Here is a 23,867-nt window from a genome sequence, read left to right on the forward strand (position 1 = left end):
CAGGGAAGGTGATGGTCTAGTGGTTAAGCGTTGGGCTTCAGACCAGAGAATCCTCGGTTCAAAACATAGCCAGACTGAAAAATCACTAAGGGCCCTTGGGTAAGGTCCTTAATCTCCTAGTTGCTCCCAGTGTGTAATGAGCACCTTGTATGGCAGCCCCCATTGGTGTATGAGTGTGTCTGTGTGAATGTGAGGCATAATTGTAAAGTGCCTTGAGCTTCTGACACAGATGGAAAAGTGCTATATAAATGCAGTCCATTTACGTTGTTGTTGCACCTTTAGCAGCAATTACAGCCTTACGTCTTCTTGAATACGATGCCACAAGCTTGGAGCACCTATCTTTGGGCAGTTTTACACATTCCTGGATGATGGATGATGGAGAAAAAAATAAAAATAAAATAAATTCCACATCCACTTAATAAAAGTCATTAAATCAAATACAACTGACCAGACAGTGAGACCCTGTGTGGCGTAAAATCCACAAATCCATTAATTGCTCCCCTTGAATTAGTTTAGCTTTTAATTAAATTAGTTAATTGTACTAAATTTCTCATTTCTGTTTTAGCACTGGGCTTTTAAGATTTAAAATAACAGATTCAACTTGTTCGCTTACTTTTTTAAACTCTATAATTTTTCTTTTTACAATAGTTGTCCATCAGTGTGACTCTTGACATTCACGCTTTAATGTTTCAACAAGTTTAAAAACACACAGTTACTTTGAGTGCATAAATTGTGTCATACAAGTAAAACTTAATTTAGAATTCTGTATAAATATTTATGGCTTGCAAACAGATCAATGGCCACTGAAAAGGTCAAGAGCAGATGATGACAGATGTCGGCTGCATATATTGATAAAATCTGACTGCAGTAATGAATTACAAATGCACAGAGAGCAAAGAAAATTATGGGTATTAATTCATTGATTATGCTTAATCTGTCATAATTAATTCCATAGGAATAACAGCAGAGCAAGCCTTCATTAAACAACTAAATTATTCAATATGAAAAAGACGTGGACTTAAAATAAATGAGCGTGGGAGGTTGGTGCCAGCAGTCACAGCTGAGGCTAATTATCATCTTTTCTGGAAAACTGGCAGAGTTATATACAGTAGTAGTCCCAATAAAACACCACTTAACTGTAAGTGGAGGCTTGCACTAAATCACAGTGCACAGAGCAGCCGGTGCACAACCGCTCAAATACAAATGTAACATCAGATTTAATTAAGCTAAATACTCAATGTCAAAGACTGACAAATGTTAAGACTGTGAAGAATTTATGTCATCAGGTCCTGGTTTACATGAAACCTTGTACTGTATGTTGTGTGCCTGGATTCTTACCATTTATAAAATGTGGGGTTTTTTTGTGATATAGGCGTGTTGTAACAGACACAGAATTAAACTCTGGAAATCGCAATTCTGAATTTCACCAAAGTATTGCAATCTGTTTTGAGTCTGGTCTGCTTGAGGTTTCTTCCTCTAAGCCTCAGAGGGAGTTTTGCTCTAGGGGTTAGTATGGTTAGACCTTACTTGTGTGAAGTGCCTTGAAACAGATTTGTTGTGATTTGGTACTATATAAATTAAATAAATGAAGGATAAAATCTTATCCTTATACCTTAAGGATAAAACCGGCTATTCAACTCAAGGAATTTTACAGTGTGGGCTCCACTTTGAAATGTTTTGATGATAACCCAGCATGTCTAAAAATAGAGACCAGATTTAAAAATGTCTTACTTTCTTCTTTATGCATACATATTTCAGGTTAGGTCAAGTCAGGTCTAGGAACATGTATTAGTGCCATGTGTCACTGGACCAGCCACATTACCAAAACCACCCAGTCCTACTTAAGAACCACCCTGGCAAACAACTGGTCCATCCTCACCACTGAAAGTATTCTTCCATCACCTGCAGCCAAATGGTAAATTGACACCCCTTTGGTTTTGTTGCCATTTAATAGGGTCTTTCAAGACTGATGCATGTGTAGCCATGATCCAACATGAACATGCACTCTTCACTCCTTGATGTCACTGGGCAAAACCAGAAGATGCATCTAGGACCATAGCTAGTCCTCCAGCCTGCACAGTTCTTTAAGTGGTGGGATTGGCAATTCAGCAGCCGTAAAACACTTTGCAAAGCTCTCCAGTGGAAAAGCTCTCACTTTTGTACACGGCAGGAGTAGCTCTGCCGCTGCTGCCTTCCTTTGGCGAGGGCGAGGCACAGATTTATCAAAGGGCCAAGTAAACCTCATCTTCAGAAAAGCCTAAACCACCAGAAAGCGCAAAGGGTCCTGTCTTTGAAGGATGCAGACTGGTACAGTGCTGAAGGTTCATCCACTGCATGCTCCTGTCCAGGTACAATCCTAAGGCGGATCAGACCAGTAGGATCATGGGACATCCTGTCAGCAATGACCACTTTCAACAAACATTTGAACATGCTTTCCCATTCAATTGAATGGGAAAGCATGCCCAAGCTTTGAATGGTAGCATATGTCTGTGAGGAAGGTCCAGTGGGTGGCTGTTGTGGTCTGCCAAGGGTTTTTTGTTTTATTTTAACATAACTGACATACAAATAACAGTCTGTGAGAAAAATGGTGCAACACAATAATACTAAGACAACTACAACTCCAATTCCAATGAAGTTGGGACGTTGTGTAAAATGTAAATAAAAACAGAATACAATGATTTGAAAATCCTCTTGAACATATATTCAATTGAATACACCACAAAGGCAAGCTATTTAATGTTCAAACTGATAAACTTTATTGTTTATGTGCAAATATTTGCTCAGTTTGAAATGGATGCCTGCCACACATTTCAAAACAGTTGGGGCGGGGCAACAAAAGACTGGGAAAGTTGATGATGAATGCTCAAAGAACCCCTGTTTGGAAACAGGTGAGTGTCACGATTGGGTATAAAAGGAGCATCCCCAAAAGGTTCAGCCATTCACAGGATGGGGTGAGGATCACCACTTTGTGAACTGCATGAAAAAATAGTCCAACAGTTGTTAGGGATTCCATCATCTACAGTCCATAATATAATCAGAAAATTCAGAGAATCTGGAGAACTTTCTACACATAAGCAGCAAGGCCGAAAACCAACATTGGATGCCCGCGACCTTCGATCCCTCATGCGGCACTGCATTAAAAACTGACATCGGCCAAGTGGTTAATGTGCTTGGTTTCATTCCAGAAGGTTCCAGGTTCAAATCCCACCCCTGCCACATTTCTCCATGTAATGTGGAGTTGCGTCAGGAAGGGCATCTGGCATAAGACCTATGCCAATTTAACATGCAGATCCACCTTGGATTTGCTGTGGCAACCCCAAGTGAAAACAAGGGAGCAGCCGAAGGGACTTACTATCATTGTGTCAAGGATCTTATTGTGTGGGTTCAGGAACACTTCAGAAAACCATTGTCAGTTAATACAGTTCGTCGCTACATCCACAAGTGCAAGTTAAAACTCTACCATGCAAAGTGAAAGCCATACATCAACAACATCCAGAAACGCTGCCACCATCTCTGGGCCCGAGCTCATTTGAAATGGACTGACGCAAAGTGGGAAAGTGTGCTGTGGTCTGATGAGTCCACATTTCAAATTGTTTTTGGGAATCATGGACGCCATGTCCTCCGGACAAAAGAGGATAAAGAATGTCCAGATTGTTACCAGCGCAAAGTTCAAAAGCCAGCATCTGTGATGGTATGGGGGTGTATTAGTGCCCATGGCAATGGGCAACTTATACATCTGTGATGGCACCAACAATTCTGAAAGGTACGTCCAGGTTTTGGAGCAACACATGCTGCCATCCAAGCAACGTCTTTTTCAGGGATGTCCCTACTTGTTTCAGCAAGACGATGCCAGGCCACATTCTGCACGTGTTACAACAGCGTGGCTTCGTAGTAAAAGAGTGCGGGTACTAGACTGGCCTGCCTGCAGTCCAGACCCGTCGCCCATTGAAAATGTGTGGCTCATTATGGAACACAAAATACAACGGAGACCCGGGACTGTTGAACTGAAGTCGTACATCAAGCAAGAATGGGAAAGAATTCCACCTACAAAGCTTCAACAATTAGTGTCCTCAGTTCCCAAATGCTTACTGAGTGTTAGAAGGAAAGGTGATGTAACACAGTGGTAAACATTCCACTGTCCCAGCTTTTTTGAAACGTGTTGCAGGCATCCATTTCAAAATGAGCAAATATTTGCACAAAAACAAAGTTTATCAGTTTGAACATTAAATATCTTGTCTTTGTGGTGTATTCAAATGAATATAGGTTGAAGAGAATTTGCAAATCATTGTATTGTTTTTAATTTACATTTTACACAACATCCCACTTCACTGGAATTGGGGTTGTATGTTGTAGAAAACTACACACACACAAACACTACTGTCTAGGTGTGATTTATTTATTATCCAGCAATTTTTACAAGCATATGCAGTGAAGATGTAGAACAATAACTTTAGAAATTTGTGAATATTACCATTTTAAAATTACAAGCTTCCCTTTCCTCCATTTCAGAGGTCAATTTACCATGTTCCAATGGTATAAGGCATGCCACCAATGATTTATGCACTCCTAAATATTAGGAAATAGATGGTCAAAACCAAGCACTTTATGAAGTGACCAGATTTGGGCACTTTACATTGTATAGTAATATCAGCTTAATAAACCCTCTAATATATTTTGTTTAGTCCAACAGTGATAAGCTGCTTGTTTCAGCTCATCTTCACACGCTGCAGTGTCAATCACAGATAAAAAAAAAAAAAACACACAAAAAAAAGGTACAAAGCAAGTAACATCTGAACCACTTTTAGATATGTTTTCATTTAATGTTTCTACTGTAATGCCAGTGGCATGCTTTTGTAGCCTAAAACCATATTTAAATTTGGTGAAATCACTGAATTCATTACCTGGTCTGTAGTCTGTTTCTATTCCAATACAAACTGCACAATCTGAAGTAGTGAACTGGAAATTAGGGATGGGACGACTAATTGTAATAGTCTACTACGACGAGCTAACATCTTATGAGTGGACAAGTCTGGTACAATTCATTTAACCCTTAAAAGAATAGACCTGCTGGAGCTGCCACCACTCCTTTCACTCTGTGAAAAAAAGTGTGTGAACCTTGGCAGGTGAATTAATCAGCTCAGACGGGTCGTCTACGCCTAGTAAATGAATGCAGGTATTGTCTTCATGCTAATGCTGTTTTTTGTATTTGTGATTTTGTGCTTATATTTGTTAAAATAAATGTCACATTTGAGTTCCACTATGAAGATCCGAAATTAGCTTAATTCATTCAATTAGGGAATAACCCTGTTGTGTCTGATGATTTGCAGACATTCATGCTGGTTAGTCGCAAATTGATGTTTACCAGCGAAACGTGAGCAGAGCCGGTAAAACAGGTATTTGTGACCATATAACAGCATGAACTTTGGCAAATCATCAGACACAAGGGGGTTATTCCCATTCTAATCCAATTCCATCATTTGCACAGTTTATTTTTCTGTAGGTAATTTGGTCGGCATGGCTTACCGTGACGCAGCATCGCTCCAACAGCGGTCAGGGCGTGGAGAAATCCATCAAATGTGAAATGGTAATTCTGTGTCAGAAACCACATCAATACTTTCATATGGTAGCTTAAATTCACGCATTTCTGTGTCAGTACGCAACTTTCTCTCACTCTCAGCTAACAGCGCCATTATGACATCTGCGCAGCAGCGCGCGCAGCCGGTGTTGTATCGAATTGTGTGTCTCAACGCATAAATCGACAGTTCCGTGTTCTGATAATACTGTGCGTGCGTGCGCATGCACAGTATTATGTATGCCAAAACCAAATGTATTACAGTGAATATTTTGCCACCGTTACCCCGATATTTTAAGGTCTGAAAATCTCACATGATTAAGCAACCAGATTTGTGGAAAAAAAAAATGTAATTGGATTGGAATGTCAAATTTAGTCACTGACTAGTTGGGTATCATTAGTCATCGACTAAACTTGACATTAAATGAATTAAGCCAACTTCGAATCTTCATGGTGAAATTCAAATCTGACATTTATTTTCAAATTCCCAAGTCTCGCGACTAAAACATCATGAGATGACACCACTCAGCAGCGCCTTTATTCCACTGTCTGGGTGAGAACCCTGCGGTTTTATAGGATGAAATAAACAGAATATGGAAACACATTTTGACATTAATCTGTCTGCAAACAGAGGTTTTGCAGCCCTGTATATTAGGGTGGTCCTCCACAGTACACCAAAAATAAAAATGTGACTTTCTTAAGGTGCTTCCTGACAAAATTGTTCATCTTGATGAGAAAATGTTTTGTGCAAAATTTAATTTCAAAATGACTATTCTAACCACTGCCACACGTGGGGTGAAAATTGCAACAGTTGAGTATATTAGCGCAAATCAACAATAATGTACCTGTTCACAAATGAAATACAAACTAAAACAACAATCCTTTCTCCTTTAACTGACCACACAGTTGAGATAAAAAAAAAGTATTACATGTCTCTGTCCACCTATTTGGTGAAAACATTCAAGGCGAGTGGTGTTTGATTCTACTTTTCATTGCCTCCGGCATCTGGTGTCGATGCCACTCAACAATTTGCAGTAGGTATTGGTGCTGCTGTTCATCCTTTGTTAGGATCTGATTGTAATCCTGGATAAGTGCAACTTATCTCCCAGCAAAATCATTGACAGCAGCCGTGTTATCCAGGACCTGCTGTGATGACTGGAATGATAGGTCATCCTCCCACTCTGAAGGGTCCTTGATGAGGAAGTCCATGTTGACGCTGAATGCCTCAACAATGCAACCTGAGGCAGATGTAACAAAAACTGCCACTAATGAACTAATGTAGCCACAGCTCAAAATGTCACTCGCACGTCACAAAAAGCAGGGGCCGGGCGGCAGTGCTTAATTTGTCAAATCTTGTGAAATTTCACCCAATTTATTTTTACTCCTAAAGGAACCAAAAAATGAAGATAATGGGTGAGGAAACAATAAACACAAATAGCACTACTTAGCCATGACTACAGCAATTGCAGTTTTCACAAGAGCCTCGCTGGAATGACCGTTAGCACAAGAGGACAAAATCTAGCAGTAGCATTCCATTACTCAATGGAAATGCTGTCATTTCGCTATCGTGTTTTTTTTTAACATTCTGAAAATATCGCTAAACAGTTGATCAAACCTGTAATAGAACCCCAGCTCGTGAACTGCTGAACACTGAGCAGGTTGATGATTTCACCATACTGTAGTGAGGTCACTTTAATTGCTTTAATAATGATGAAAGTTGTATATGAGGTTCCGTTTGACATTAAATACCCCACTCTTCAGGAAGCAACAAAGTCTGAGGTTTTTGTAAATGCAGAAAGATGTGATTTTACTAGCTTTCACTTCAATGTCATTCCAACATTTTTAAAATGACTGCACTGTGATTTTAATAAGTACGTTGTACAGCACATTACAATATATTTTCACTCTCAGAAATCAGATTGCAATGTGAGCTGAAATCGCATGATCAGGAAACCCTGAGATAATATTAATGACTGGATTATTTGGAGAATAATTTATATCAGTTAGAAAAGCTCCCTTCATTGGTGCGTGTGGTTGTGTGTGTCTCTCTTATTCACAAAAATCCACAGTCCAATCCAGTAATGGCTGCTTGTGCCCTTTGATATTAGACATCCATCCAATACTTCAGCACGCTGTGATTTAGAAGAAGGTCTCTCTGCATAGTGGACACGTGGACTTATTACTGGAAGTGAACCATTTGTACTGCAGAAAGAAAAAAGGAAAGAAAAAAAAAACTTTAAATAAATTCATTGACTTTTTCTGTGTGGAACAGCAATGATGTAAAATTCAATACTGTGATGAACTGAATGTGGAGTTAGCAAGATGAAAGATATGTGTGTTATATATTGTACAGGAGATGCTTAAAGGAGAAGGCCAACATTTTTCAACCAACCCAGAGAAAATTGCTTCTCGTCACCAAAGAACAAGTGAAAACATCAATACAAGTGACGAGCTGCATGTCAGTGTGTTTGGCGTTAACCAAATGTAAAAACTTCTTAAAATAAACAATTATACAGTTAGCTGCTTATATTAGCCTCCAGCTGGTGCTGCTGCTGTCCAATCAGACCTTCCTCAGCGGTCAATTTGTAATGGCTCAGTGAACAGCTGCAAAGGAGGATAACGGCTTGGCTATTGTAAGTTGTTTTGAAATGTTTATTTACATTTAGTGAGATAAATATGCTCATGTGAGGGGGTCATATATCACCCTCGAATAGTAATCTACCTGAATCTTTTTTAAAAAATGGCAGACAGATTTTAAAAAATGAAGACATATTCAGTGACTTGGAAATGTTTTTACACCAACTAAAAATAAGGTTGTCCATTTATTTATGGTCTCTGAGATTTGAGGCACAACACACACACAAATAAATCATAATAGATCCTAAATAATAATACAGTACTTTGTTTAAACCCTTTATTTATTTTTTATTCTACACTAAAAGCACATCTGGACTGCTTCATTTCAACTCCACTGTGGTGGTGTGTAGAGGCAAAATTACAAAAATTGTGTCACTTATAGACCATACTGCAAGTACAAACGATACAACTTTGCAGAGCAAAACATCCGACTTGACTTTTTTTTATTACTTGAATTATTTGAGCTAGTTTATCGTCATTCGTTTTATTTGCATGTAATAACTCACCAGACAGGCTGAGTGAAATTTCTTTTTGCAGGTGCGGCAGGCCTTCTTCGGTAGTGAGTAGTTGGAGCCGTGGATAACAGAGAAACAGATCATACAATCCTCCACTCCCTCGAAACGCTTATCCACGTTATTCTTCCACAGGGCCAGACCCTCCATTATGCTGCCATTCTACAACGCATAATCCCAAACGCGTTTTCCTTTTATCCCCTCACATATGAGCTGCATTTACAATCAACATATGCTGATGTTGTGTTCATACCTGATGAGTGAGGTAGGTGCTGAGCTGCAGCATCCAGTTCCTCCACTGTTGTACAGCAACACCCACACGCCTTCCACTCTCAACGCTGATGGAGCCCAGGGGATAGTTCTGTGGCAGCTGAACCACCAACTCGATGAAGATATCATCCACAGAATAGGTGGCAATCACTTCCCGTGCTGCTGAGCGAGCTTTCACCTGAAAGTAGGAACAGAGTTTCACTGGTGGTTTTGTTTTGTTTTTCTGAGTCAAGGAGTCAACTTACTATGAAGCCCAAGTGTTTATGTATTAAATCGTTCCCCCATTGATCCATTTGTGTGCAGAAAATAAATCATTTTGGCAGTGTATGAGGCCAAGACATTCTTTCCAGCTGCCACCTACTTAAAGCAATTCTCCTTGTACCCCTCTGTACTCATTAAAAACAAACATATTTTTAGTCAGTGATTTCAAAATGGACCAACTAGTTTCTTTAATTTTCAAACACTGAATTATTGTGAAACCGATGTGGCTGCATCACATTCTGAGACGATCCAGAGCTTCCAGCTATGTTACTACAGTAGAGGTGGTACAACAGACTGAAATCTATGCTCGGTCCATAAATTGTGAATACTATAATACCCTGCCCATGCTCTCACTGCAGCGCTCAAGAAGCTCGGGAGTCAGAGCGTCTGGGTTTGCAATTGTCCTAGATCAAGACCAAGAGCCAGACTTTCAATGACTTCCCAGACTTAGCTATCAGAAGTGTATCTGTATGCGCTGGAAGAACATGGAGAGAGGTTCACTTATCTCAGAAGTGACATTCTTGCCTCTGGGTCTTCGTCCTCTGAGACTGATAGATGTCCGAGAAGAACTTACAGAATCATGAGGTTGCTAAACAGAGGCTTCATGATACTGATACTTTTTGTAGGAGAAGGAAGGTAAACACCTCTAAGGTCCTGGTGCTTCCTGTATGGTTGTGAGACTTTGAAGTTAAAGGAGACCTCCAGTGATGACTGGACGTCTTTGGTACTACGTCTCTTGGGAAGATCCTTGGGTAAAGCTGGAATGACTGTGTCAAATGAGCAGTTGCTTAAGGAGACTCCGATGAGGAAAATCACTTGCCTTGTGAGGGAACATCAGCTAATATTTTGGCATCGTGGTGCAGTTCTATGTGCATAATACAGCATGCAGGTGCCTCAATGTTGAGGATCCCAACCCTGGTGAAGGCCAAAGGGATGCCCTCATTTCACAGGGCTGTGGCAGATGGTTACTTTCAAGAGGTGGGGATGCAGCAACTGCATTCCATCCAGTAACCGAGACAGTTCCTTCATATGGTGCATGCAGCAACACCAGCAGAAGCCCCCAGACCCGCTACAGTACTACAGAGCAACAAAGGCCATTCAAGAGCTTGTTACAGGCCTATTTAAATGTTGTGTGTCTGCATGCTTGTGTCACTTTGGGCCAATACAAATGTAAAAATTAATAGTACTCAAACAAAGTAGAGGTTTTTTGATGTTATGACAAGCATCCAAACCTTGTAACAGTGTGTAGCCTCTAAAATGAGCGCTACACATAACAACATAATGGACATTGACCAAGTTTGACATTTACATCAAAAATCAATAAACAGACAAATGACAGTAGACAGAAATAACATGCTACACTATGTTAAGAAGCTTGTGCGAAAAAACAAGCAACAAAATGCTTCATGCTCTGGTACTTTATATGGCACTTCCCCCAGTAGCAAACGAAATTATGCTGTGCACTTTGGTAAACACAATACCAACGTGCAACAGCTGAGAAACCTGAAATAGGTCATCTGAATGTTTGAAAATAAATAAAAATCAAAACAACAAAAAAAAATACCGACATACCAGTATACCACCAGATGTTTAAAATATCACACTAGTAGGTCACTATTCTTTTTTGTCAAACTGCCGTCTTCATTGTTAACATGGCAACCGAAATGCAACTTATTGCAGTAGCCTATTTGCTCTTTTTATTTTCTCGCCTTTCTGTGTAAATGCAAAGAAATAGAAGTCGCAGATTTCTTTGACACATCACAATCATGTCATGTTAATGTAATTAATTTGTAATTTATAATAATAATGAAAAATAATAGTATTAATTAATTAGTAATTAACTAATGTTATACTAATAATCAATAATAGTAATAATTAATATTGTTCGATTAATCATTAATGGATTGATTAATAATTAATTAACTAGTAATTAAAATAAACACTTGAAATATATCAGTCTGTGTGCAATGAATGTATACAAGTTTCACTTTTTCATTGGAATGACTGAAATAAATCAACTTTTTCATGATATTCTTATTATATGACCAGCACCTGTATGTATGTTATGGGCTGTATCTAGTTCTGTTTAGGACGTCAGGTTATGTGTTACACATATACATGTGTGTGTATATATTTTCCAACTTATTCCCATTGATGAAACTTCTCATTTTCTGCCTGAAAGCTTATTAGGAGATGAGTGTGCTCAGGGCTCCCTGTTTGTTTACTAAATACAAACCTACAGTTACAGACCTTAAAATCCAACAGCAGACATCGCTATTATCCAAAGATTTATGAACATATAAATTAACATGCTTATCTTTTATCATGATTTTCTCCATTGTGAGATATAAAAGTGTCTTATCGTAGCGTTTGTGTGTATATGCATTATAACGCCTCAGCGCACGAGCAAAGTTTCGATATTCTTCAGAACGACAATATACGCAACATGCATCCAGCAGCATACACGTTGCTGTCATAGACAACTGCCTGTAAAGTTTTTTTGGCAAGTTATAACTTTCTAAACAGCGTAATTTGCAATGAAAGCCGCTTCATTTGTGCGGCTCTTTCGGCGCCATGTTTGTTTTTTTGGAGACAGCAATAAGCTCCTCCTACCCGTCCAAACGGAGTGTGCATCCAGATTCACTCCAAACGGAGGGGTTTGAAGCCCTCCACCTACCCCTCCGCCTCGCTCCAAAAAGAGAATTGAGAACCCCTCCGTCTCTCGTGCCTGCGCAAAACGAAGGGGAAGGGCCAAGGGGTAGAATTGAGACTCAGCCTATATTTCATAACTTACCATCATGCTATCAAATATTTGAGTGCTGGTGTGGACACATGAGATCTCCTGAGCTGACAGAACAGGACTGACGTATTTAATCGTAAACTTCTCCACAGCTGCGCTCACTCTCTTCTCCTGACTGTTCCACCACAGGCGCACCATGGCGGGCAGGTCCTGCACCGTGCTGTAATACACACTACAAGCCAAGTGGGGGAGCTCCCACTCAACACTCTCACTTCCTGTAGCCAAAAGTAAACAGTAGAGGAAATCTTTACTTGTTAACAATTTGCAGTCATGCAGAGAAAGTGTGAAGTTGTGCGTGCACTTACTGTCTACAGCCAAAGAGAGGCTCTCTGTAAAGAAGGTTTTGGTCTCCTTTGTCTCAGACCCTTGGCCTGGGTATGTAGGATTCTCGGGCATCAATTTGAAGAGGTGAAGTAGGAGCTTGTTAAGGGAGTAGCTTCTCTTAAGAAACTGGGCGTAATGGGCACGTAGCTGGAGACAAAATATGAAGGTGGTCAGCAATAGACAAAAACTAAACAGTGGAAACGACACATATACACAAAAGTCACACAAGCACGGCAACTGCAAGAAAATAGGTAAGCAAGTGCTTGAGCTGGGATTGGGGCATCTTGTGACACACATGTGAGGGCGAGGACTTGAAGAAATTGAGGAGAAGCTTCCAGGCGAGTAAGTAACCCAGGATGCAGGAGTACTCCACACTAAGAGGCTGGACAACAGCAAACTCTCCGACTTGTACCCCTGCCAGGATATTCTCACACAACTCCTCACAGGCGGACAGGACGGCCATCAGAGAGGCTGGGGGTGAACTGAACAGACAAAGCAAACAAAAACATCCGAATGTGAGAGCTCACATGAAAGCACCTTGTAAGGATGACGTGGAAGAGCAGTGACGGCTCCCTCTGACTTACAGACACGGCTCGTCGCTGTCGTCTTCAGATTTGCTGACGTCTCCTCCATCGCATTCAGGCAGCTGAGGCATCACCCTGTTTGGCAATAAGTGTATTCACAGTTCTCTAGTCAATCTGATGCATTTACAGCTTGTTTGCTTGCATAGGAATCCCCTCCAATAAGATATACATGTAGCTCAAAATGTCCATCAAGTGACAACTTTTGTATTTGAATTCAGGTTCTGATCTCTGCATTTGTGTAGGTAATGCAGTGATCAGAACAAGTTTTAACGTGGGGGTCTCCATCCCTGCTCCTGGAGAAAAACTGCTGTGTAAACCTTCCTGCTCTCCCCACACCTGGTTAGCACGGTCTGGTGTTTCAAAGTTCTGGATTAGCTGAAGACATTTGACTGAGTTAAGGTGCTGCAGGTGGAGCAGGAAAACATGCAGGGCAGGTGCTGTCTGGGAGTAATGCTGGAGATCACCAATTTAGAGAAACGGATCAATACTTCAAACACGCGTGATGAATGCTGAATGAACACACACACACAACCTCTTACTTGTTGAGCAGGTGGTAAACAGTGAGCTGCAGAGGCCTGGCTCTGAACAGCAGCAGAGGACAGAGGCTATTGAGGAGTGTTTGGAGGGACTCTGGTAGGCTTGTCTTCTGATCTGCTATCAATCTTGCCGGAAGAGTATTTTGGGTTAGCTTGGACAAAGGCACATACATCAAAGCCACTCCAACAGTCTGAAGCACCGCCACTGGGAACACTGGGTCATCCGGTTCAGTAAAGGTATCTGTATTTATTCACAACACAGACACAAGCACTTTATTATTTATATTTAATCTGAGTTTAGAACTCAAAATAGTCAAATTTAAAAAGCTTCACCTATCAGTTATTTTTTAAAATTAAATGTCAGCCATTTTTTATCTCACTCTATTCCGTATTCCCCCCACAATTACTTAATTAGCAATAGACTGTGATTTCCTGAAAAAAACTAGGTATAAATACATACCCAGAAACTTCTCAGCCTTTGAAAATAATCCACAGCTATGGTTTTTCAATAGCAATGCATTTCAAGCACTATATTTATCAAAAGTGCCATAAATTCTCTATATTCCATTTCTCACTGGCTGCCTCCGCTATTACTTCCTAATGTTAGGTTCTGGAGTTCAAGAGAATATTATTCATCCACAGTTTGGTCAAAGTGTGCAAATGCAAATGGCGAGCAGGCCAGAGAATTATTTTTCAAAAATACTCCTATAATTTTCAAAAGAACCTCTGATCCCTTATAACTCAGTCTTCTATTACAGCCGGTAACCAACACATCACTTGATGTCAGTGAATTTTGTTAACAGTTCCAAAAATTAAAGGATTTCTCTTGGCAGAAAATTCACCTTGATTTTTTTTTATTACATGAATTCCTCCAAATAATCAATGAATAATTGCCCTATTAGCATGCACCATTAGATATAAAGATGCTCTGAGTAACTTACTTTGTGATGTGTTCAATGAAAGGGATCTATTAAAATTCACTTTAAATCATCAGACTTGTTTTCAATTAATTTCTTTAACTATACCAGGAAAAGTGAGTGATGAGAGCTTGTCTAAACCCCTGGTTCCCAACCTGGGTCTGAGCCACCATGTTGGGAGGGTAAAAACAAAACAAAACAAAACAAAAAAACAGGGGGTGAGCTGTGTTTTGTGTGCTCAGATGTTGACAAAATTAGAGGTGCACATGTTCAAGTCAAACTCTCAATAGACAAAAAAAGTTTTTTTTCCTCCTCTGGGTGAATCAAAGAGAAAAATGAATAAAAGCTAATTGATGTCAATTTTAAAAAGTGTTAGAATAAATTGCTTTATGCTTTCAAGGTGTGTGTGTTGGGTAATTAGGGTGTTAGATACAAGTATAGGGGGGCTCCAAGGAAAAAAAAAAGTTGGGAACCACTTAAATAAAACACTATTTCAGTGACAGTATTTTCTTTCGCCTCCTCCTTGTGTACTACATTTGCACAATCACAAAAAATGTACATACCTGTGATTTTTATAGGCAAAGGCAACAACATGTTGTACATTCCTTCTACGAAGAAGTCTGTCCATTCACTTGTCAGTTCTGATGGCAGTTTCTCGAGTACACTGGCAGGGAGTGATATGAAAAACTGGTTCAGCTTCACAATCAGTGTAGCGTTCTCGCACGCAAACAGCTGAACCCATGGATTCCACAGGCTGCTCACATTCTCGCTGGCAGTCTGTGAGTGGAAACAAACATAAGCGTGACAGCACATGTGAGAAATATAGAGCAGAAGAGTTTGAAAGCACATAAATCTGAAAACTACTAAACATCTTTGTGATCTTTATGATGGTAAAAAAAAAATGTCTCACTTCCAACCAGGCTAACGTAGAGCACAGCAAGAAGTCCCACTGGCTGTTTCCAAGAGCTGTTGGACAATGAGACAACACCCAAGAGAAGAAACGCATCATCTCCACATTGAGGTTCAACTGTGCTGCAGACACTTTGGACAGGTCACTGAAACACAAAGAGTAGGTAAGATAAGGCGAATGTAGGAGTGCTTGAAACATCTTACAGACATGGTCTTGTGATAGTTCAGTCAACATAAACACGTACACAAAACAAGTGTACATGCATCTGTGATTTAATTACCTGTTAAAGAGAAACCAGTCCTCCTTAGTGTTTCTCCACTCCATCATGGTGGCCAGGATCGCCTGTAGAACTTCCTCCTCCACTGGATTGTCATTCAGACAACACATCAGCACTGCCAAACACTCATACACATCTACAACACACAGCTCAACATTACGCACTACTTTAAGCACAAAGTAACCACAAACTCTACTGTGAGTCTGTGTCCTTACTGTCATTCTCTTGCCAGTTGATGATTCCAGCAGCAGCCAGAGCTATCAGAGTTTCTCTGTCTTCTCTGGTCATGGAAGGACAAAGCACCTGGAGTGTGCTCAGTTTGCTCTGTGACACTGGGAATAGACTGAACATACAAACACAGACAATATATGCAAAATCTTTTTAAGTATGCAATTTCACAGTGACAAATGTCAAAGTAAATCCACTTTAACTGACGCAGACATTAAAACAAACACACACACACACACACACACACACACACACACACACACACACACACACACACACACACACACACACACACACACACACACACACACAATTCCAACCTATCTACACTACTGTAGAGCTTCCTCAAGATGGCAGCGTCAGGAGCTTCCAAGTTTGTGTGGATGTAGTTCTCCAAAGTCAGGGACCACAGATCTCCATCGTCCACAGACCTGAAAACAAACAAGTGAATGAAAATTAGGGTCTGTCTTTTGTTTCTCCAACACAAAGAATTTATAAGTTTATGCCATCCAAATTAAATATTTGTTAGTTATGTTAGGTCTTATTTCATTCTATACATTATGTAACAGTTTTTTCTTGGGGTTTGACAGAGTATAACCATTCACGTCATGGTGTCACCATAGAAGAATATAATTTTGTTTTGGAAAAACATCTGGATCATCCATTGTATAGCAAATAAATATATTTAAAAATCTTTCAAGAACTTTGTGAGTTACAGTTGTATGTAAAGGTTTTGGCACCCCTGTTGATTTCCATGATTTCCTTTATAAATCATTGGTTGTTTGGATCAGCAATTTCAGTTAAATATATCAAATAGCAGACAAACACAGTGAAATTTGAGAAGTGAAATGAAGTTTACAGGATTTACAGAAAATGTGCAATAATTCCTTAAACAAAAATTAGGCAGGTGCATAAATTTGGGCAACCCAACAGAAAAAACAAAAAACATCAATATTTAGTAGATCCTCCTTTTGCAGAAATAACAGCCTCTAAATGCTTCCTATAGCTTCCAATGAGAGTCTGGATTCTGGCTGAAGGTATTTTGGACCATTCTTCTTTACAAAACATCTCAGGTCTATTGGTTTCTGAGCATGGACAGCCCGCTTAAAATCACATCACAGATTTTCAATAATATTCAGGTCTGGTGTCTGAGATGGCCATTCCAGAACATTGTACTTGTTCCTCTGCATGAATGCCTCAGTAGATTTTGAGCAGTGTTTAGGGTCATTGTCTTGTTGAAAGATCCAGCCCCTGCACAACTTCAACTTTGTCACTGATTCATGAACATTGTTCTCAAGAATCTGCTGATATTGACCGGAATCCATGTGACCCTTAACTTTAACAAGACTCCCAGTACCTGCACTGGCCACACAGCATGATGGAACCACCTCCAAGTTTTACTTTAGGTAGCAAATGTTTTTCTTGGAATGCTGTGTTATTTTTCAGCAATGCATACCGCCCCTTGTTATGTCCAAATAACTCAATTTTAGTTTCATCAGTCCACAGCACCTTATTCAAAATGAAGGTGGCTTGTCCAAATGTGTTTTATTATACCTCAAGCAACTCTGTTTGTGGCATGTACGCAGAAAGGCTTCCTCTGCATTACAGCATCATACAGCATCTCTTTGTGCAAAGTGTGCTTTATAGTTGAATGATGCACAGAGACACTATCTGCAGCAAGATCATGTTGTAGGTCTTTGGAGCAGGTCTGTGGATTGACTATGACTGTTCTCACCATCCTTCGCTTCAGCTGATCTGAGATTTTTCTTGGCCTGCCACTTCGGGCCTTAACTAGTACTGTGCCTGCGGTCTTCCATTTCCTCACTATATTCCTCACAGTGGAAACCGACAGCTGAAATTTCTGAGATAGCTTTTTGTATCCTTCCCCTAAACCATGATGTTGAACAATCTTTGTTTTCAGGTCATTTGAAAGTTGTTTAGAGCCTCCCATGTTGCTACTCATTAGAACAGATGCAAAGAGGAGAAACATTTGCAAATGGCCACCTTAAATACCCTTTCTCATGACTGGATTCACCTGTGTAATTAGGTCAAGGGTCAATGAACTTACCAAACCAATTCTGTGTTCCAATAATCAGTGCTAAATGTATTCAAATCAATAAAATGAAAAAGGTGCTCAAATTTATGCACCTGCCCAATTTTGTTTAAATAATTATTGCACAGTTTCTGCAAATACTAGAAACTTAATTTCACTTCTCGAATATCAGTGTGTTTGTCTGCTATATGATATATTTAACTGAAACTTATGATTCAGACAACCAAAGATTTATATAGAAAAATCATGAAAATTATCAGGGGTGCCCACACTTTTGCATTATTATTAGAAACTGAGTCATTCACATACACCTTCATCTAGACGACACAGGTCAGTTAATATCAGTGTTTATACCTAAGGTAAGGTCGGGATTTTCAGTCCTGAGCACCCATTAGAAGGCAAAGCAGCGTAAGTCCAACTGATGGCAGCATGCCAGTATACAGTTGTTCTCAAAAGTTTGCATGCCCTAGCAGAATTTCTGTGATCTGTTTTCCTGTAATCAGTGTGTGTGTATAGAAGATCAGTGAGTTTTTGAGCTCCTGACAGATCCTTGCATCTTTCATCCAGTGAAACGTCAGTGCACTGACGTTTCTGGTTTGAGTCATAGGGAAAGTAAATTAACTGCTGAAGAAAAGGTCATTCTAATCCAATTACATTTGTTCCACAAATCTGTCAATTACATTTGTTCCACAAATCTGTTAATCGTGTGAGATTTCAGAGCATAAAGTATTTGCGTTGACGGTGGCAAAATATTCGACCGTTTCACATTTGATGCAGGTTTGATGCAGGTGTCAATGGCACTGTCAGCTGAGAGCGAGCGAAATTGGCAGAGCGATGACGATGGTGAAATGGGTGGATTTAAGATACCATACGAAAGTATTGCTGTGGATTCTGATACGGATTTACGCAATGCAGTTGACGAGATGGAGAAATCTGTGGGTAAGCTCACAGAACTTCCAGTTTGGCATGAAGATGCTGTCGCTATGGTAAACTTCGCTGACTGAATAACGTACAGAAAAAAAAAAAAAAACATTCAAATGGAACTGGATTAGAATGGAAATAACCCCCTTGTGTCTAATGATTTGCAGAGGTTAATGCTGGATTACGGTCACAAATATCCATTTTAAAACTCAATCTGGAGAGGTGTTCCGGGCACGTCCCACTGGGAGGAGGCCCCGGGGAAGACCCAGGACACGCTGGAGGGACTACATCTCTCGGCTGGCTTGGGAACGCCTTGGGGTTCCCCGGGAGGAGCTGGAGGAGGTGTGTGTGGATTGGGAGGTCTGGGCGGCTTTGCTTGAGCTGCTGCCCCCGCGACCCGACTCCAGATAAAGCGGAAGAAAATGGATGGATGGATGGAATTTGCGACCATAAAATCAAGCATTAACATCTGCAACATCCAAGGGACTGAGAATGCCAATCAGCAGTGTTCAAACTCTAATTAAGAAGTGGAAAATGAGGGATTCTGTTGAAACCAAACCATGGTCAAGTAGACCGACAAAAATTTCCGCAACAACTGCCAGGAAGAGTGTTCAGCATGCAAAGAAAAACCTACAAATAACTTCACCTGAAATACAGGACTCTCTGAAAAAAAGTGATGTGGCTGTTTCAAGATGCACAATAAGGGGGCACTTGAAGAAAAATGGACTGCATAGTCGAGTAGCCGGAAGAAAGCCATTAATATGGAAATGCCACACAGTATCATGCTTCCAATACACCAAACAGCACTGAGAACAAAGTCATTTGGAGTGATGAGAACAAAGTCATTTGGAGAGATGAGACCCAAATTTAACATTTTGGCCACAACCATAAATGTTACATTTAGAGAGAAGTCAACAAGACCTATGATGAAAGGTACACCCTTCCTACTGTGAAGCACAGAGGTGGATCACTGATGTTTTTGGGATGTGTGAGCTACAAAAGCACAGGAATCGTGGTCAAAATTGATGGTAGGATGAATGCAGTATGTTATCAGAAAATATTGGAGGAAAACTTGCACTCAGCAGCCCGGAAGCTGCGCATGAGACGTACTTGGATGTTCCAACGTGACAACGATCCAAAACACAAGGCCAAGCTGACCTGTCATTGGCTACAGCAGAATAAAGTGAAGGTTCTGGAGTGGCTATCTCAGTATATCATTGAGCAGGTGGGATGTGCATGCAAGTACGCGGATCAAAGTTGTGCAAGTGTCAGGGCACCTTAACTTACCGTATTTTCCGGACTATAAGTCGCACTTTTTTTTTTACATGTTTTGGCCGGGGGTGCGACCTATACTCCGGTGCGACTTATAAATGAAAAATATACCGGTAGGATCTCAATTAATTTACTGTAACAAAACAATTTTACGTGACAGAGTCGATCTATGTTTTAAAATGGCCACCAGAAAAGGAAATGCAATGCATCATGGACACTGTAGTATGGCGGCCGTCCTATAAGTCACGCTGGTCGCGATAACCAATCAGAGAACAGAACGTTGGACGCGTATTCCTCACCTCACCCACAGCGTGTGAAGCTGACGAATACGGTGCTTGCTGTTATGCCGGCATGGCGAACAAAACAGCTTCAACCCTTGGATATCAGTGTGAGCAGAGTGTTTAAGTTGACGCTGAGAGCTGCGTGGGAGCACTGGGTGAGCGACGGCAGAGGATTAGTGTGTGCACTTGGAAGGAGCTGGCGTCGAAGATTGTGAATAGCGTTTGAAGCAGACGAACATGGTGTTTATTCCGGGACGGCTAACAAAACAGCTTCAACCCTTGGATATCAGTGTGAGCAGAGTTGACGCTGAGAGCTGCATGGGAGCACTGAGCGACGGCGGAGGATTAGCGTCTGCACTTGGAAGGAGCTGGATCGACACCGCTGGGTGGTCATGAGCTGCGCAGGTAGGCGCTGCATGGTTTGGCTCGCAATGTGGTCCGCAAAATACAAACATATCTGTAGGTAAAATGCAGCTCACGAGAGGGCACTCAAGGCTTGTGTGACTGTTCCTGCGACTTCTGACTACCATAGAAAAATAAAAATTTCAACGTTACTGATAACTTAACAAGACAACGGAGAAGGCCCGAAAAAATGCCACCAAAAAGAAAATCATACTCTGCAGATTGTAAGTTACGACTGGTGAAATATGCATCTGAAAACGGTAGCCGTCACAATATTATCATCTGAACTTTTCATGTTAACATACCTGTATGTCCATGGGACTTATAGTCCAGTGCAACTTATTTATGGTTTATTTTTCTTTATAATGATAAAGTGGCTGGTGCGACTTATACTCCGGTGCGACTTATTTATGGTTTATTTTTCTTTATAATGGATAAAGTGGCTGGTGCGACTTATACTCCGGTGCGACTTATAGTCCGGAAAATACGGTAACTTATATCTATAAGAAAACTATTTAACATCTGTTTTGACTCACATGTAGAGCTTAGACATGACACAAAACTGAAGTCATTTCAAATGGCAACTTTCTGGCTTTAAGAAACACTATAAGAAATCAGGAAACATAATTGTGGCAGTCAGTAACGGTTACTTTTTTAGACCAAGCAGAGGGAAAAAAAAATATGGAAACACTCAATTCTGAGGAAAAAATTATGGAATCATGAAAAACAAAAGAACGCTCCAACATGTCACTAGTATTTTGTTGCACCACCTCTGGCTTTTATAACAGCTTGCAGTCTCTGAGGCATGGACTTAATGAGTGACAAACAGTACTCTTCATCAATCTGGCTCCAACTTTCTCTGATTGCTGTTGCCAGATCAGCTTTGCAGCTTGGAGCCTTGTCATGGACCATTTTCTTCAACTTCCACCAAAGATTTTCAATTGGATTAAGATACGGACTATTTGTAGGCCATGACATTGACCCTATGTGTCTTTTTGCAAGGAATGTTTTCACAGTTTTTGCTCTATGGCAAGATGCATTATCATCTTGAAAAATGATTTCATCATCCCCAAACATCCTTTCAATTGATGGGATAATATCAACGTAAACTTGTGCATTTATTGATGATGTAATGACAGCCATCTCCCAGTGCCTTTATCTGACACGCAGCCCCATATCATCAATGACTGTGGAAATTTACATGTTCTCTTCAGGCAGTCATCTTTATAAATCTCATTGGAACGGCACCAAACAAAAGTTCCAGCATCATCACCTTGCCCAATGCAGATTCGAGATTCATCACTGAATATGACTTGCATCCAGTCATCCACAGTCCACGATTGCTTTTCCTTAGCCCATTGTAACCTTGTTTTTATTTGTTTAGGTGTTAATGATTGCTTTCCTTTAGCTTTTCTGTATGTAAATCCCATTTCCTTTAGGCGGTTTCTTACAGTTCGGTCACAGACGTTGACTCCAGTTTCCTCCCATTCCTTCCTCATTTGTTTTGTTGTGCATTTTCGATGTTTGAGACATATTGCTTTAAGTTTTCTGTCTTGATGCTCTGATGTCTTCCTTGGTCTACCAGTATGTTTGCCTTTAACAACCTTCCCATGTTGTTTGTATTTGGTCCAGAGTTTAGACACAGCTGACTGTGAACAACCAACATCTTTTGCAACATTGCGTGATGATTTACCCTCTTTTAAGAGTTTGATAATCCTCTCCTTTGTTTCAATTGACATCTCTCGTGTTGGAGCCATGATTCATGTCAGTCCACTTGGTGCAACAACTCTCCGAGGTGTGATCACTCCTTTTTAGATGCAGACTAACGAGCAGATCTGATTTGATGCAGGTGTTAGTTTTGGGGATGAAAATTTACAGGGTGATTCCATAATTTATTCCTCAGAATTGAGTCCATATTTTTTTCCCTCTGCTTGGTCTAAAAAAGTAACCGTTACTGACTGCCACAATTTTTTTTTCTTGATTTCTTATAGTGTTTCTTAAAGCCAGAAAGTTGCCATTTGAAATGACTTTAGTTTTGTGTCATGTCTGTGATCTGCTTTTTTTCTACAAAATTAAACAAGTGAATGAACATCCTCCGAGGCCGGTGATTCCATAATTATTGCCAGGGGTTGTACATGAGAAAACTGATTTCTCACAAGTTGACAGTATTGCGCAATCTCATGGTGATGATGACTGACACCTGTATTGCCCACCTCTACTTCATCCAGCTTTAAATGTCTGCACTCTGCCAAATCTTTACAACAGTTGAGCAAAAATTCAAAAATGAGTCGAGTGATCCTCACCGTGTATAGAGCGTCTCCAGCAGGTCTTTCTTTGGAACATACATACAAAGCCCATCTAATAATGCCCAATCAGATCCTACAGCAGAACTGTATTCCATCTCTTTACACCACTGAAGTGCATAAAGGAGCTCTGCAACTGCCAAATAGAAACATGCATATGTAAAAATATACATGATGATCACAAATTATTCAACAAATTTTAAACGTTATGACTTTAGCAGTGACAGGAATGAACACTGTTAAATGCAGAATAGCCAGTATTCTGTGTGTGTGTATACCTGTGTACTTAAGATCTGGCACATATGGAGAACATTCTGTCTTCCATTTGTCATAAGGTATAGCTACAATATTCTGGGCTATCTTCCCCAGAAGTGAACAGATACATAAATGAGATGGCAATCTGGACAAAACCCTACACTTCCACATCTGAACACAAGTATTTTCACAAACTCCTCGGAAGCGGTTGGACAGTAAAGGTGCCTTGACCCACTAAAGGAGAAACAAGAAAGCAAAGAACAAAATTGTCAGGTGTTAAATGTCCACATTTTACACAGCTGAGTGCAGCCACTCCAGTTTATTACCACACCATTATTATTCTAGTGACTGAATTAGTCATTTTATAGTGTTACCTGAGGCGATAAGGCCTGTCTGATTTTTGTCCATTCTGCAGGGCTGGGTGTTAAGAGGGCAAAGAACTGAACAAGGAGTGGAGCATCTTGATGACAGATGGACACGAGTGTCTCCATCAAGTTCTGCACAACCAGAACTAGGGCCTGTAAACTGAAATACAACATTAAGGAATAAAGG

The 23,867-nt window shown here is 40.3% G+C and overlaps 1 protein-coding gene across 2 annotated transcripts in view; it reads right to left on the reverse strand.

The window, feature by feature from the left end:
• Positions 1–4,373: 4,373 nt before the first annotated feature.
• The window catches only part of ltn1 (listerin E3 ubiquitin protein ligase 1), a 34,741-nt gene continuing 15,247 nt past the window's right edge, over positions 4,374–23,867 (reverse strand). Inside the window, exons 17-33 of one of the 2 annotated variants that reach the window (XR_004562713.1) lie at positions 23,690–23,840; positions 23,339–23,549; positions 23,061–23,196; positions 16,149–16,259; positions 15,816–15,943; positions 15,604–15,736; positions 15,324–15,468; positions 14,977–15,190; positions 13,500–13,737; positions 12,961–13,035; positions 12,672–12,858; positions 12,358–12,523; positions 12,047–12,267; positions 8,975–9,169; positions 8,716–8,883; positions 7,430–7,774; positions 4,374–7,110 (exon numbers count right to left, since the gene is read on the reverse strand). Coding sequence is in view for 1 of the 2 variants with exons in the window: in XM_034178359.1 (XP_034034250.1) it covers positions 7,712–7,774; positions 8,716–8,883; positions 8,975–9,169; positions 12,047–12,267; positions 12,358–12,523; positions 12,672–12,858; positions 12,961–13,035; positions 13,500–13,737; positions 14,977–15,190; positions 15,324–15,468; positions 15,604–15,736; positions 15,816–15,943; positions 16,149–16,259; positions 23,061–23,196; positions 23,339–23,549; positions 23,690–23,840 (2,542 nt within the window). In the remaining variant the exon portion in view is untranslated. Of the gene's footprint in view, positions 7,775–8,715; positions 8,884–8,974; positions 9,170–12,046; positions 12,268–12,357; positions 12,524–12,671; positions 12,859–12,960; positions 13,036–13,499; positions 13,738–14,976; positions 15,191–15,323; positions 15,469–15,603; positions 15,737–15,815; positions 15,944–16,148; positions 16,260–23,060; positions 23,197–23,338; positions 23,550–23,689; positions 23,841–23,867 lie in introns of both variants that reach the window. The other variant, XM_034178359.1, reaches the window with a different exon arrangement.

Source organism: Thalassophryne amazonica, chromosome 9 (genome assembly GCF_902500255.1).
Source record: "Thalassophryne amazonica chromosome 9, fThaAma1.1, whole genome shotgun sequence".
Classification (NCBI taxonomy): Eukaryota; Metazoa; Chordata; class Actinopteri; order Batrachoidiformes; family Batrachoididae; genus Thalassophryne; species Thalassophryne amazonica.